The 14,075-nt window shown below is 35.5% G+C and overlaps 1 protein-coding gene across 2 annotated transcripts in view; it reads left to right on the top strand.

Annotated features, from left to right (window-relative positions):
* LRP1B (LDL receptor related protein 1B) overlaps positions 1-14,075 on the top strand; it is a 1,745,675-nt gene that overhangs the window by 1,157,159 nt on the left and 574,441 nt on the right. For both annotated transcript variants that reach the window (XM_020288518.2, XM_076005497.1), the window contains exons 25-27: positions 1,109-1,313; positions 9,325-9,489; positions 9,756-10,000. In XM_020288518.2, the coding sequence (XP_020144107.2) occupies positions 1,109-1,313; positions 9,325-9,489; positions 9,756-10,000 (615 nt within the window). The remainder of the gene's footprint in view (positions 1-1,108; positions 1,314-9,324; positions 9,490-9,755; positions 10,001-14,075) is intronic.

Below are 14,075 nucleotides of genomic sequence, written 5' to 3'. Positions count from 1 at the left end.
AACAAAGAGTACCAATATGAGCTAAATATTTTTTGCTATAATCTTATTTATCTCTTTTGTCTAAACTAGACCTTTCTTAAATAGCAAGACTTTAACATAAATATATGTAATACTTCTCTTGAAATTTTGCATCTGTGTAGCATTCTAAGGGCAATGTATTTCTATCAAATTGTTAATTCTTCTCTAAATCACCTTTGCAATTTTGAAAAATGGTACTATTTAAACATACAATATAATTATGACATGTAAATTTGTGTTTTGTGTCATATATCAAGATGCTGATTTTAAATAATAGATTTATATCCATAGGATTAGTTGGTTAACTATTTTTAAAAACACCCTAAAATGTCTGGCAAAAACTACTACTGTGGTAGCAATGTTATAAGCTATGATGAGTTACCCTATTAGAAAAGGTGTCTATAAATTGAAATTTAAAAATAGAGGTAGATGATAAATAAGAATATTGATGGACAAGTTGCTTATTTTTATTCAGACCACATTAATGCCTTTTTTCTTACTTATATCCTTGTTAAATCCTGCAAGTTTTGTAGACGGGGTAGGGAAATAGTGTGATCTGGGGCTTATCTTTGTTAAGGTTAAACACAGTAATGGCTATGTATCTGTTGTGCTTCCAAAAAGAGAAAAAGAGTGAGTGCTGATTAGCTATAATGCATGTTGCCTCAGGTGGACTTTTTCTCTTTACCTTATTCTACCCTTCAAGATCAACATTTGGGTTAAGTTGCACTGATTTTAAACAGTGTATTATTATTATTTCCAAAACCCCTTGTTCTGCTCAAAATGTCATAAACAACAAATAACATTTTTTGCAACCGCAACATTGTTATTAGCCTCAAAATTCTTTAAACTTTTCATTCCACTGATACTGAAAGGATTTACAAGATTAAAGTTTTCTAGAAGGAAGATTAGTAGTAATCCTAAATTTAGGACTTCTTAGTTTCCTCTGTGCCTGGTAACACTTCTGAACTATTTCTCTCTAAGGAGAAATAACATTTAGGTATTTTGTACTGCTGATCACAAGTAGATCTTTTTCTTTGTGCTTAACACTTTCCTTGAATGGGTGCACATGTTGCTTTCTCTTCTTTTCTAGGTGTCAGTGCAATTGAAGTGGTTGTGGAGCATGGCCTAGCTACCCCAGAAGGCCTGACAGTGGACTGGATAGCAGGCAACATATACTGGATAGACAGCAATCTGGACCAAATTGAAGTGGCCAAACTAGATGGTTCCCTAAGAACTACACTAATAGCAGGAGCCATGGAACACCCCAGGGCTATTGCTTTGGACCCAAGATATGGGTAAAGATGTTTGTCTTTTAGAAATTCACTTTGGCATAAAAAATAATCTTTCAATTTAATATTGAATTCAATCATCTCATAAACTGTGAGTCAAAGTGCTTATTTTGTGCATATATATATATATATGCATGTGTATAGTTGTACATAGAGCAACTATTAATAGTTTAAGTTTATTACCACATGATTGGTTATAGGATTTCTTACATGGGTACTTTTAAACACTTGAAATGTCTTTTTTTTTCCCCCCTGAATATGGGCATTAAGCCCTATTGGAAGCTATTGCAACTCTTTTTCAAAGGAGTAATTTAATGAATTTCTCTTTGCCCTGCCAAAGAGATGTTGTAATTATTTCTACTGGTTGCAAACTACAGGGCCAGTCTTTGTTCTCAGTAGTCACAGATGTTAACTGCCTCACCCCTTTTTTATTTTGTATGTTCTTGGAGTCAGTTTAAAAGAAAATTTAAATAAACTTGAAGGAGTCCAGTGGTGACATACTGACTAATGGGAAGTTTGAAAGACAAAGCACATGATTCTGGAAAACAAGGCTAAATGCTGAGTAACTCAAGTTATTGTCCCACTGTTCCCTTGTGTGTTTCTTTGTGAAGGAACAGAAGAGAAACACTGGATTTGGAGTCAGACGATGTGGGTTCCAGTTCCTGTCCAGTCATTTATACTCTGGGACAATTAAGTGTGTTATCTTCACTTAGATTTCAGTTTTCTCTTCTGTAAATCAGAGATAATAATATCTTCCTTATTAGGTTGTTTTTGAGAAGATTATATATATATATATATATATATATATATATATATATATATATGAGATAATATGCAACCAATATGTGAGAATATTTTGTTATTACTGTTAATTATTTCCTTATAATTGTTTTGTAAATCTAAAGACATTGTTAAGTCTAAAGGGTAGTAGAAAAGATTTTTTTTTTTTTTTTTGGCTCTATACCTTTAAGCAATACAAAGTTGAGTGAGGTGGGGAGTTCTAGTAAGAGAAGGCAATGAGCCAAGAGGGAGTTTAATAAGATACAGAAAAGAAAAAAGCAGCGAGCCTTGTGTTTAAGTCAGCTTCCTGGCCACACTTTCTTGCTTTTTCCCTGGTCTATTTCAGAAATCAATAGATTGGGAAGCATGTTTGTTTTCCTTTTCCTCAATTTAGACCCAACAACTAAAGGGGCAAAGCAGCTTGTGTAGAGCAAGAGTTCCAAACTGGCAACCCTCATTTATTTGTTTGCTTTAATTTCCATGGTGTTTTAAATTGATTTGAATTAGTTGCCAAAATTTAAAATATTGAGAGATGCTAAGATCTGGTAACAATGAGCTGAGTAGCAGCTGTTTATTTTTAACCTGGAGGTGTCTTCTCTAATTTACACTGTCTACATTTCACCCATTTCACTCATTGTCTCCTGTAATAACAATTGACCAGGAAAAGACCTAAAATGTTTAATGAGAATTGTCCTTATTTTTCAACTGTATACCTGAGGTACAGCTAGATTGCTGATCCTCACCCTAGACTTCCCACAAAGGTGCTGGCTCATTACCAACACGGGTTTTATCCTGGGTATGACAACTACTGATGTGATATTTTCACCTGTCAGACCTACTAAGTTGTACCAGTATCTTATCTTCATGATAAACTTTCTGAATAAGGGAAAGTAATATTTTGAAGAAAGGTATAATCCTAGCACATGTACTAACATGAAAATAAAAACGTGAATGCTTTTTAAATTGTAAATGACACAGCCAGAAAACAAATGAACAAAGCATCAGGTGTATGAAAGTTTTGAAAATGGTCTGATCAAAGCAGGAGATTTTCTACAGCTTTGTACTGACAATGTTTAGGATAAATTTATTTATCTCAGTTTGTTAGGGAAATGTCTAACTTGAGAGAAGAAAAAGAAAACAGAAACACAAAGGACATACAACCTACAAGGATTAAGTTAAAATAACAAATATTAGTTCAGTGATATAAAGAAATCTCCAGAAGTAAAATACACTGTTAAGAGTTGAACATTAGTACACAGTTAGCGTCTGAGTAGAGAAAACCTGATAATGCTTCTGAGAGAGTTGATGTCTTCCATCACTAATTGCTGCTATGAGACTGTGAGGCTAATTAAGATAATTACAGTGCTAATAAAATAATAATTTAAAAAACAGAATGAGGAAATAACACTTATAAAATTGTTTCTGGTATAAATGACCAGAGTTCAGATAACAGTACTAATCCATTCAACTCTAAGAATTAATTGAAAAGTTGACAGGTTTTTATGTCATGATTTGATAGGATTTTTATTGTTAAAATTACTTTATAGAGATTGATATGCTTTAGATATGAAGTTTATGTAAATACTTTAAAGCATAGTTGTAGCAACTAAACTTAAAAATTCAGTACAAATATTAAAATGATTTCAGGTTTATTAGATATTTTGGTAAAACTTCTGAGATTATTTTAAATATTGAAACTTTCATAAGGTCGGCTAAGAACATAAGAACAATAAGCACACGTATGCACACACACACACACACACACACATTGAACAGCAAAGCCAAGCTCAGTACAAAAAAAAGCAACATTGAAAAATAATTTAAATTCAGCTTACTGCCTTAGTTCTATGTAAAATAGAAACATAAAAATTTTCCTTATTTCTCAAATTATTCATGAAATGTAAAAGAGAACTGTGCACCAACATTGATAGGAGCTCCAGAGACATTTAAACTGCTTTTGAACTTTTTAATTTTAAGTAAAATCCACTGGATAATTATTGAGAAATATGTTTTGTATAGGTGCTATCACATTTCCTATTAAATTGTAAGCTTTTTGATGCTAAGGAAAGTTGTTTTCAAGTCTATAAAATCATTCAAGGATCTTGTTATGTATACTTGTGCTCAATAAATGCTTGTTAAATAAATGACTGCATGCATATGAAAAGACTTCATTTACATGCAATTTATAGAAACTCAAGGACATACCTTAAAGTGCAAAGTATATAGTAAAGAACAGTTAATGGGTAATACTATAAACTTTGTTTACAATAATAAATGAAAATAAAGGTTTGCAACTAGCCACTTCGCTCTCTCAGCATAGCTGGGACAAAAAGACCATAACACTAGACCTGTAAAACACATTTACTTCATGTGAAGTTTCTGCAGCAATGAAGGTCTTTGTGACCTTTATAAGATGCCAAATAGGAAGTGTTTTTAACTGACTACATTGCTTCTCCAACATAGAGCCCACAGGTTTTCATTTTAAGTTATAAAACTTGTCTGTCATCATGCTAGTCCTTCAGTATTCTTGGTTTTGACCCAGTCTCCCAAGTGACAAGTTATTCCAGGATGGTAATTGAGAGTCTTAGGGAGGAGCCATTTTTCTTTTATTCCATTTTAAGGTAACACACTTATCGCTAAGGTGACCTGAAAGAGTACATGAATCCCCTTTAAACATCAAACTTATTATTAGGGAGTAACAAGCACCAGGGAGTTAACAGAATCTACAGGGTATTCACTTTAGTTCTTAAACTTTCATTGTCTTTATTATTGTGCTACTGCATAGCATCTTTTGCTCCATTGCTTAGTATTTAGTTTTCATTTGTCAGAATAACTAGACTCTGTTATAACGATTGCACTGGTGAAAGCAGCAATAGTAATTGTGAAGTTTAGTGAGACATCTAAATAAAATTTTAATCATATCTAGGAATATTCTTAAATGAAACTAATAAAGATATTATTGGTTTTAGAATACCTAAAGATTATAGATAAGTAAGCTTTTTAATTCCCCCAATATCATTTATTTTCAACTTCTGCTCTTTGACCTGATAGATGATAATGGCCCTTTCATACCTATAATGGTACAAGTTGTTCATGCCCCATTGACCCAATTTAATCAAGATCCAGACTAACCCATGAATGCAGGAACTGCAGAATCCATAGAGTGTAGTGTCTTTTTTAAAAGCAATTGTGGCTGAACATTTCAATACATCCTATACGAAGAGATATTCAGTCTTCATATACTAGAGAAAATCATGCAATCATTAATGTGCATTTTAACTATATAAAAAGAAAGTAAGGGCCGGGCGCGGTGGCTCACGCCTGTAATCCTAGCACTTTGGGAGGCCGAGGCGGGCGGATCGCTCAAGGTCAGGAGTTCGAAACCAGCCTGAGCGAGACCCCGTCTCTACCAAAAATAGAAAGAAACTAATTGACCAACTAAAAATATATATACAAAAAATTAGCCGGGCATGGTGGCGCATGCCTGTAGTCCCAGCTACTCGGGAGGCTGAGGCAGTAGGATCGCTGAGCCCAGGAGTTTGAGGTTGCTGTGAGCCAGGCTGACGCCACGGCACTCACTCTAGCCTGGGCAACAAAGTGAGACTCTGTCTCAAAAAAAAAAAAAAAAAAAAAGAAAGTAAGAAGGAAAAAATTATTGTGTCAAAATACCATATTGTAAAGTATACAAAAAAGTGCCTAGAATTTTATGAAACAATGATCCTTGAAATAAAATTTTAAGATTGATTCTGAATTCTTTTATGGCAAAGTTAAGAATACTTTTAGGATAACTAATTCTAGAACATGTTATTTTATAAAAATTGTTGGAAATTTCTCACTTAAATTTATGAAAGATTAATACCACAATGATCACTATAGCAGAAACATACAAACACTGCTACATTAATGAAGAAATGAAAGGATCACTTATTTTAGTACATCAAAGTGTCCCAAGACATATTCCCCTGCACTGTAAAAACATGTTTCAGAGTCTATAATGCCATTTCTAGTAAACCTAAATATGGAGAATGCGGAATTGCAGAGCTACTGATACATGAGTTGGACTTGCTGCAACTGTGTAACGGGGTAGAAAGTTGTGAGGAAGACATCAATTCTTTATTTGTTATAAAGGCAAAAGAAGATGCTTCAGCAGGCTTTGTGTCATCATTTCAGAGTGTGGCATGTACAACCTTCGCTAAATCTGGTGGTGGTTTATCCACAAGTACTCACAGACTACCTATGATTCCCAAATTCACTAAATTTGTTTTCAGGGATTTTTTAAATTCTCTTTTTAAACTTGCAAATCTCTCTACTTACCTTTGTCAAGATATCATCACAAATTTGATTGACACTGTGTTTGAGTCTCCCTATTTTAAATTTTATTTTTTTAATGCTAAGTTTAAAGGAAAGCTGACAAATAACCTGTTGTCAATGAAAAAAATGTGTGCATCCAAAGTTAAAGTTGAAATGAGACACATAATCTATTTCATACTCATTATTTGTAAGAGAAACATTCAACTACTTAACTGAATAGCCAACCAGCTTTATATTAATTAAAATGTATTTCATTTCCTAATTAACTAACAACATATTATATTATTTAGGGATTATTTTTGCTCATAAATAATTTCATGCTAATATTTCCAGGTATTATTAGTATTTTTATACAAAACAATCTTTACCTTTAAACACGTCTTTTCAGAAAATCATCTCAGCAATGACATACTACAAATATCTTGTGATATAATTTTAAAAATTGTAACTTTAATTTTGAGTTATGCACACTTTTAAACTTTTATTATCAAAATTTTTAAATATACAAACTAGAAGAAATCATATAACAAACTCTCTTGTAGCCATTACCCGGGTTCAACAATTATCAATACATTGCTTTTTGGTATATTAATGATCATTTTTCATCTTTTCCCAAAACTTTATTTAATTTATTCAAATATTTCATGGTCAAACAATAAATAATTTGAATATTATTTGTATGAATATACTCCCACCACTGTTGCTATAGAAAGCCATGAAGCTAAAATTAACACTATGAAACATAAACTAGAGGTGTCCACGAAACTAATTTTTTAAAAAATAAACCTATTGTTTGAGAGACATTCTATGAGATAAATCCAGTCCTATGGTCTTTTGCCCTGAATCATATTCTCATGGCTTTGATGCATGCTTACTTTATAAAACTAATTTACCGTCACATATGTGCTGTTGTATTAATATCAATAGCATTTAAACATTGACATTAGTATTCATTCTCTCTCTTGCTCTCTCTCATTTCATTAATAGTTGGCAAGACTTAAAAATTTTTCTTTTAGAAAATGTTTATTCTCTATAAATATATGTGTGTTCATGCATGCACAAACACAAATCTTTTTTCTGTGTTAGTTACTCTATGTGCTAAATTGTTTACACCCATTATCTCACCTAATGCTCCCCAAAAGTGTTTACTATTATAGTTTTCATTTTCAGATGAAAAAAAACTGAAAAAGAAGAGTTGTTGGTGGTTAATTTTTCCTGGTTATTTAATGAGATTCCCATGGAGGGTTTTCTGTTGTTGTTGTTTTTAAACATTGCACTTCTTTTGAAAATTTCCCTTAGTCTGGTAAGGGAACTTATCTGAGCTTGGGGCAGAGAAAGAAGAAACAAGAAAAGGTTATAAAGTCCTTGGCTTTGATGCAGCATCTAAGGCCTTACAATTTCTTTTAATTTAAAATTGCTCAGCATGACAAAGCACCATAGTTTGGAGTATTATTCCCTGAGCCCCAAGTCTATCTGTACCCATCCGCAATCAATTTCCACCTCTCCGACTCTGTTCCTATTCCATTTTCCCCTTTTCACTTGATGGAGTCCCCGTATACCTTCTGCTTACCTTCAATCTGAGTTTGCTGAAACAAGAAACTGACAGTCACCTGTGATTCTTTTCTTTATCTAATTTCTTACATCCAATCCATCAGCCAGTCCTGGCAATCCCACTTCCAAATTATAGCTTGAATCCATTTGCTTCTCTCCTTCACTGCCACTACCATATTCCAGACCACTATTATCTTTTCCTGGTCCTTCAAAGTAACCATTTGACATGCTCATACTCTTGTCTTGCTATTATCTATTCTCTACATAACAGCCACAGTGATTAGGCTGTATATCTGTATAATCTGCAATGTACACTGATTATACTGTACCAGATTATATAGATATGCTATTTAATTACTGTGTGTGTTATGTATAGAATCACAGTGGCTGTATATATCTGCCATATATATAGAATAGTGTTTCTCCCCTGCTTGAAAGCCTTCAAAGGCCTATGAATGTCTTATTACCTTGAAAGAAAATTCAAAATAATTTCCGTACCCTACGAGACTCCTAATACTACCCTCTTCAACTAAATCTTCCTGCCCATTTCACCTCACTTACCACACTTCTGACAAATTGGTCCCATTTCTGTTCCTCAAATAGCCCATGTCCTTTTCCCTGTTAGGGCCTTATCATACGCTGTTGATTCTGCTTGTCATGCTCTTTATACTGTTCTCCTTGTTCTTCAGTTTTAGTTTTATCATGTCCTCAAGATGCTTTTCCCTGATTACCTTCTCTAAGTAGGTCACTCATCTGCTTATCACAACAAATTTTGTTTCAAAATATTTCACAAGTCATAATTATATATGTAAGGTTTTTCGGTGGCGGTGGTGAAAAGAAACAGACAGAAAGAGAGAAAGAGTGGGGGCCAAACCACGTGGCTTTATTATACACTCCTGGATGAGGTTCTGGGGCCACAAGAGAGGGGGGCCCCAGAAGTCACCACCATTCAAAGGGGCTGAGGCCTTTTATACACTTTGGGCCTGGCTAGAGATTGTTGGCGGGAAGAGCCAGGGATTTTAGGAGGGGCTGGAGGTATTTGTGGAATCCAGGAGCCAAAAAAAATGTTCTTATCTGGGTGGACTTCTGGGTGTGGTTCCTCTCTGCAGGGCCTGGTCCTTTTGTCCTTGGTGGGTCTGGTCTCATGAGCCTTTTCTTTTTTGATCTAGGGAAAGGAGGGGCTACCAGCATTACAATATATTCATGTATTTTTTTAGTCTGTCTCCTCCACTGGACTCTAAGCCCCTTGAAGGTAGATGATCCATCTGTTTCTCTTGTGAATTCTCACCTAGCCAGTGCCTAACACACAGTTGGCACTCAATAAATATTTATGAAATGAATGACTGAAACAACAGCATTATTTCTTTTTCTTCAGAATCCTTTTCTGGACAGACTGGGATGCCAATTTTCCTCGCATCGAATCTGCCTCTATGAGTGGTGCTGGAAGAAGGACCATCTACAAAGACATGAAATCTGGGGCTTGGCCTAATGGACTAACTGTGGACCACTTTGAGAAAAGGATAGTTTGGACGGATGCCAGGTTTAAAAAATTATGTCTTTCTGGATTTTCTTTTACTTTCCCAGATAATATTTGCAAAACTGAAAAGTGTCCTAACATGCAGGTATAATATATACAAATATTGAAATCGGTGGTGATTTTTTTTTTTTTTTTGCTTTCCACAAATCAGATACATGCCCATAAAGATATCCATAAAATATTTTCTCTGTCATTTATGTAAGTTCTATCATTACATCACTGGACTATTAGAGTTTTGATAAACTACTGATGTATTTACCTTTCTGTAGGTCAGATGCTATTTATTCAGCCCTCTATGATGGAACAAACATGATAGAAATCATTCGAGGTCATGAGTACCTTTCTCATCCCTTTGCTGTGTCTCTATATGGGAGTGAGGTCTATTGGACAGACTGGAGGACCAACACATTGTCCAAAGCCAATAAGTGGACAGGGCAGAATGTCAGTGTGATTCAGAAAACCAGTGCACAGCCATTTGACCTTCAGATATACCATCCCAGTCGTCAGCCACAGGGTAAGTGTTTGTTATAAATTAACCACTTAGAAAGTATTTCCATCTTAGTCGTATAATATTTGAACTGTAAAATAACTTGTGCAAGTTAACTGTTATTAATATTTCATGTATATTGTATGGTAGAAGTGGTCTCAGCCTTTATTTTAATTTAGAACTTTTTTCCTTTTCTCTTTGCATTTTCTTCACATAGAAATATGTAGGGAAATACTAGAAATTAAGCATTTTATACTAAGTCCTCTAAGTTTTAGTTACTACTATTGCATCAACAAAAGACATTTTGGGAAGTTGTACAAGGTCTTTAGATTTGTAATTTAAATATGATCAGTAAATTAGAACAGAATGCCAAGAACTCATTTTTGTTACCTCTTACCCCAAATAGTCACTGTGTAGCACATTGGGAGGAGTAGGAGTGGTGCACGAGGAAGAATAAACCATTTGCCTGAGTTCTTCCATTTTGTGAGAAGAGAGTTTGCAAGAGCATGTGTGCTCCCTCTCCTCATTTAGTCCCCTTTTTTCCAATGGTGAACTTCATCTTTGTTTTGTGATTTTATTTCCTCCACTCAGTCCTTGCCAAATGTACTTATCCTAAGTCTTGCTTGTTTTTTGTTTTTTTTTTTTCTGGAATACTATGGCCATTTGATATAATATCAGTTCACCCTTTCACACCTTTGCTCCATTATACATGCCATAACCTATGAAAATCTCATTCTAATGCAAAAAGCTTCCTTTTCCTTAGCATATTTTCATTCTAGATATGTGATTCTTAGATGACAAGTTCTCTCTGGCACAGGATTTTCTTCTTTTCTCCTTTGTTCAATATAGAGTAAGTAGATCTTCCAACTTATTGGCATTTCAGGTCATTCGTCCCACACATCAAGCCTTCTTTAAAAATTAGGATATATTATCTTCTCCTGGACTTGAAAACAGTCACCTCGGTAGTCAACAATATCCCATGGCTATTCTTTGTTCTTCTTCATACTTAGCTTTCATTCTCCTGTGATATTATTTCTCCTACCAAAATTTGCTCATCTTAAAATTTTCTGTTCCCTCTCTCTGACAATCTGATTGAATTTAGTTCTCTTCCCAGGTACTCTCAATTTCTCAGTCTCTATTATTTAATATCTTATATAATTGGTCCTTCTTTGCCACATGGGAGTTTCTACAGACGATATGAGCAATAAAATATCACTTTTTAATTATTTTCTTCCACTCTTGAATTCTTTCACTCTATAAGCTGAAAAGCATGAGGACATTATAGGGAGAAAGTATATAGATTAGTCATTTTTGTACTTGACAAGCATTCAGTAGATATATTGAATTTAACTAAATTTAAATAAGAGAAGAAATTGCAGTTCTGACCAGCAGTGTGCCACTAGTGTACTGAAAAAATACTCTCTTTAAAAACTTCCTTCAACATTGAGGTGTACCCAGTTAAAAGCAAACACTAGATAACAAGGACTTAACAAGTATGATTGGTTTTTATTTTTACAAGTGCAAAGATATTTACACAGCTATATTTTTGTCCCCCACATTGTTTGATATTTCGTAAGAATTGTAATTTTTTTCCCCATAATATTATAGGGGTACAGACCAGCCCTGGAAGAGCCCCTTGCAGACAGAGAGGCCTACCTCTTTCTCACTGGGGACTTGTGTGGAAGAGGTGTGAACAATTGGGGATTCCCCCTACACCAGCGTCCTGCAGAGATGCATACTAGTAGGTCAGACATATGGACTGAGGGGTAGTTCAAGAGTTGATCTTTGGCGGTGAGGGCACTCATGCACACTGATCTGATGGGAGAGTGCTGGGGAGTTCCAGGGAATGAACATGGAGGGTGCTCACCCCATCACACAGAGAAACTGTGTTAGTGAGCAAGGATGGAAAGAGCCTGGCTCTTGCCAGGGTGAGATGGCCACTCATAAGTTTCTTGGCTCAAGCAGCACTCCCTATTGTAATGAGTAGGGGGAAAGGCCACTACTCCAGTTCAGCCAGCATGCCTGAGCCATTTGGTTGTCATGGGAACCAGGGGCTAGGCTAATTTACTCAGAGTGCTGCACCCTTTCCAATATGGGGACTCTTCAGCAAGGGTGCATTCACAGATCCCTGTTCCTCAGTGTCCCTCCACACTCTCCTGTTGGATCTTTCCATGTGGGCTTTCTCACCACTCTAGTTCAGGACCAAGACCTCTCCCCTACATCTCCCTGTACCACTCTTATGTCCAGGGGCACTGGTCTGGCCCACATGTCTAATCCACCAATGAGCAATTCCACAAAATGATGATGAGCAACAAGCTCACAAATTGTGACGGCCCTGCCCTCAGTGGCTGGCTCAGCAGGAATGCACACCCTCCATAGAGAAGCAGCCATTCATGTTCTTCTCAGTTCAGAGTATTCTCATGGTTGCAACAAGGGGGGAGGGGCTGTTGCTACCAGCTGGCCCAAGCTAAAATTACTGTCTCTGATGCTGTAATTAGAGGAGGTTCAAAGAAGGAAGTGTCTAGGAAGTGTTTAGAAAGCTGACACTCCAGTCTCCTGTGGCACTGTCCTATGGAGTGGCCCTTTTGAACACCTAAACTCCTGGGGTTCTCTGGTTTGTCCTGCTATTCCTATTTAGTTGCCATGTCTGGGGTCATGGAGGGTGGAAGCACATCCAATATGGTTTATGTCCCACTGTTCACTGAGGGTACCTATGTGGAGGAGGAGAAGCCCCCATTACCCTTTCACTGGGCTCTGAGCCTCTCTGGGTTTGGCCTGTGCTGCTGTTTTCTCTTCTCCATCTTCTTTCTCAGCTTCACAGTTTTTCTCAGTTGGGTCCCAAGATGTCTCTGTTGTCTCTCCCTGTGACCCACACCTGAGCTGCAACTGCCCTCTGCTTTCCTCAGTCCATTATTCTACCTTCCAGCTAGGATGATCTGACAAGCAATGTCTCTAGTCAGCCATCGTGGCTGATCCCCCTTGGATTATAATTCTTATGTTTAGAGCAGATTAAAAGAACTAGACCATGAAAAATGGCTTGGGTCTATGTATTGCATCATTCATCTCTCTGAAAATAGGATCAGTGCATTTCATTTACTAACTGCACTATCTGATTTGCTTGCATTGGCATGACCCTTAGCAAATTCATAGAATGGAAAGGAGCTTGACACCTTCAAGTTTCCTGACATTTTTTTATATATGGAAAGGAAGAGTGAGACATTCCTGGTAATTTGTTTAGTTGTAGGCAGGTGTTCTTGATATCTTTGCTTAACTCAAAATATTAATATGATTGATATATGATTTCTCTGCTTTGTATAAAATAAGCAAGATTTTACATTGAGGATCTAATTTCACAGATATTCTCAGGATTCAGGGCAGATATTCTAGTCTTTAAATACATTTAGAGAATATCACCTATAAAGAGAACTTGCTATTTCCTAAATGAAATTCAGTCAGTTTCCAATTTTGAGAGTGATCAGAGAACATTCTACTTTTCCCCATTATAAGGATCACTGAGCATATAACAATCATTATCTGTGCTGTTTATCTGCTTCAATGAAGTAATACTTCCACTACTAGGGAAAAAAAGATGCAGGAACATGTCGACTATTTTATTACCAAGGACAGAATTAAAATAAAAATGGCGACAAAGGCTCAGCATTAACACAAGTACAATAATAATAACCCCCTGTTTTCTGGTGAATAATAATGTGAGGTTCATAAAAAAATAATAAATTTTAAAAATACTGGACATTCAATGCTATAAAATTGAAATATATCTTTCACAAATTAAAGAAATAAAGGTTACACATACTATTTGAAGTTATGTAATCCTCAAAATAGGAAATTAGTAAAGTTTTAGGACCAGTTTTCTATTATATGTTCAGACTTCCAATTTGGTTAGTAGGCACTGAAGTAGAATTTTTAAAAATCTATTTTAGAACTTTTTGGTTCCTAAAGTTGTTGTTATATGAGATTAGGAAGAAACAAGCCAAACATACACAATATGAAGAAGCAATAGTAGGTATTTTAAATCTAAATTTAAAATGTATTCATTGAGGGAGCCAAATTTAAAGTTAATGGCACGGCCTGGGTTCAAATT

This window comes from Microcebus murinus, chromosome 8 (genome assembly GCF_040939455.1).
Source record: "Microcebus murinus isolate Inina chromosome 8, M.murinus_Inina_mat1.0, whole genome shotgun sequence".
Classification (NCBI taxonomy): domain Eukaryota; kingdom Metazoa; phylum Chordata; class Mammalia; order Primates; family Cheirogaleidae; genus Microcebus; species Microcebus murinus.
The sequence above is the reverse complement of the archived record's forward strand: the minus strand, read 5'-3'. Positions and strand labels throughout refer to the sequence as shown.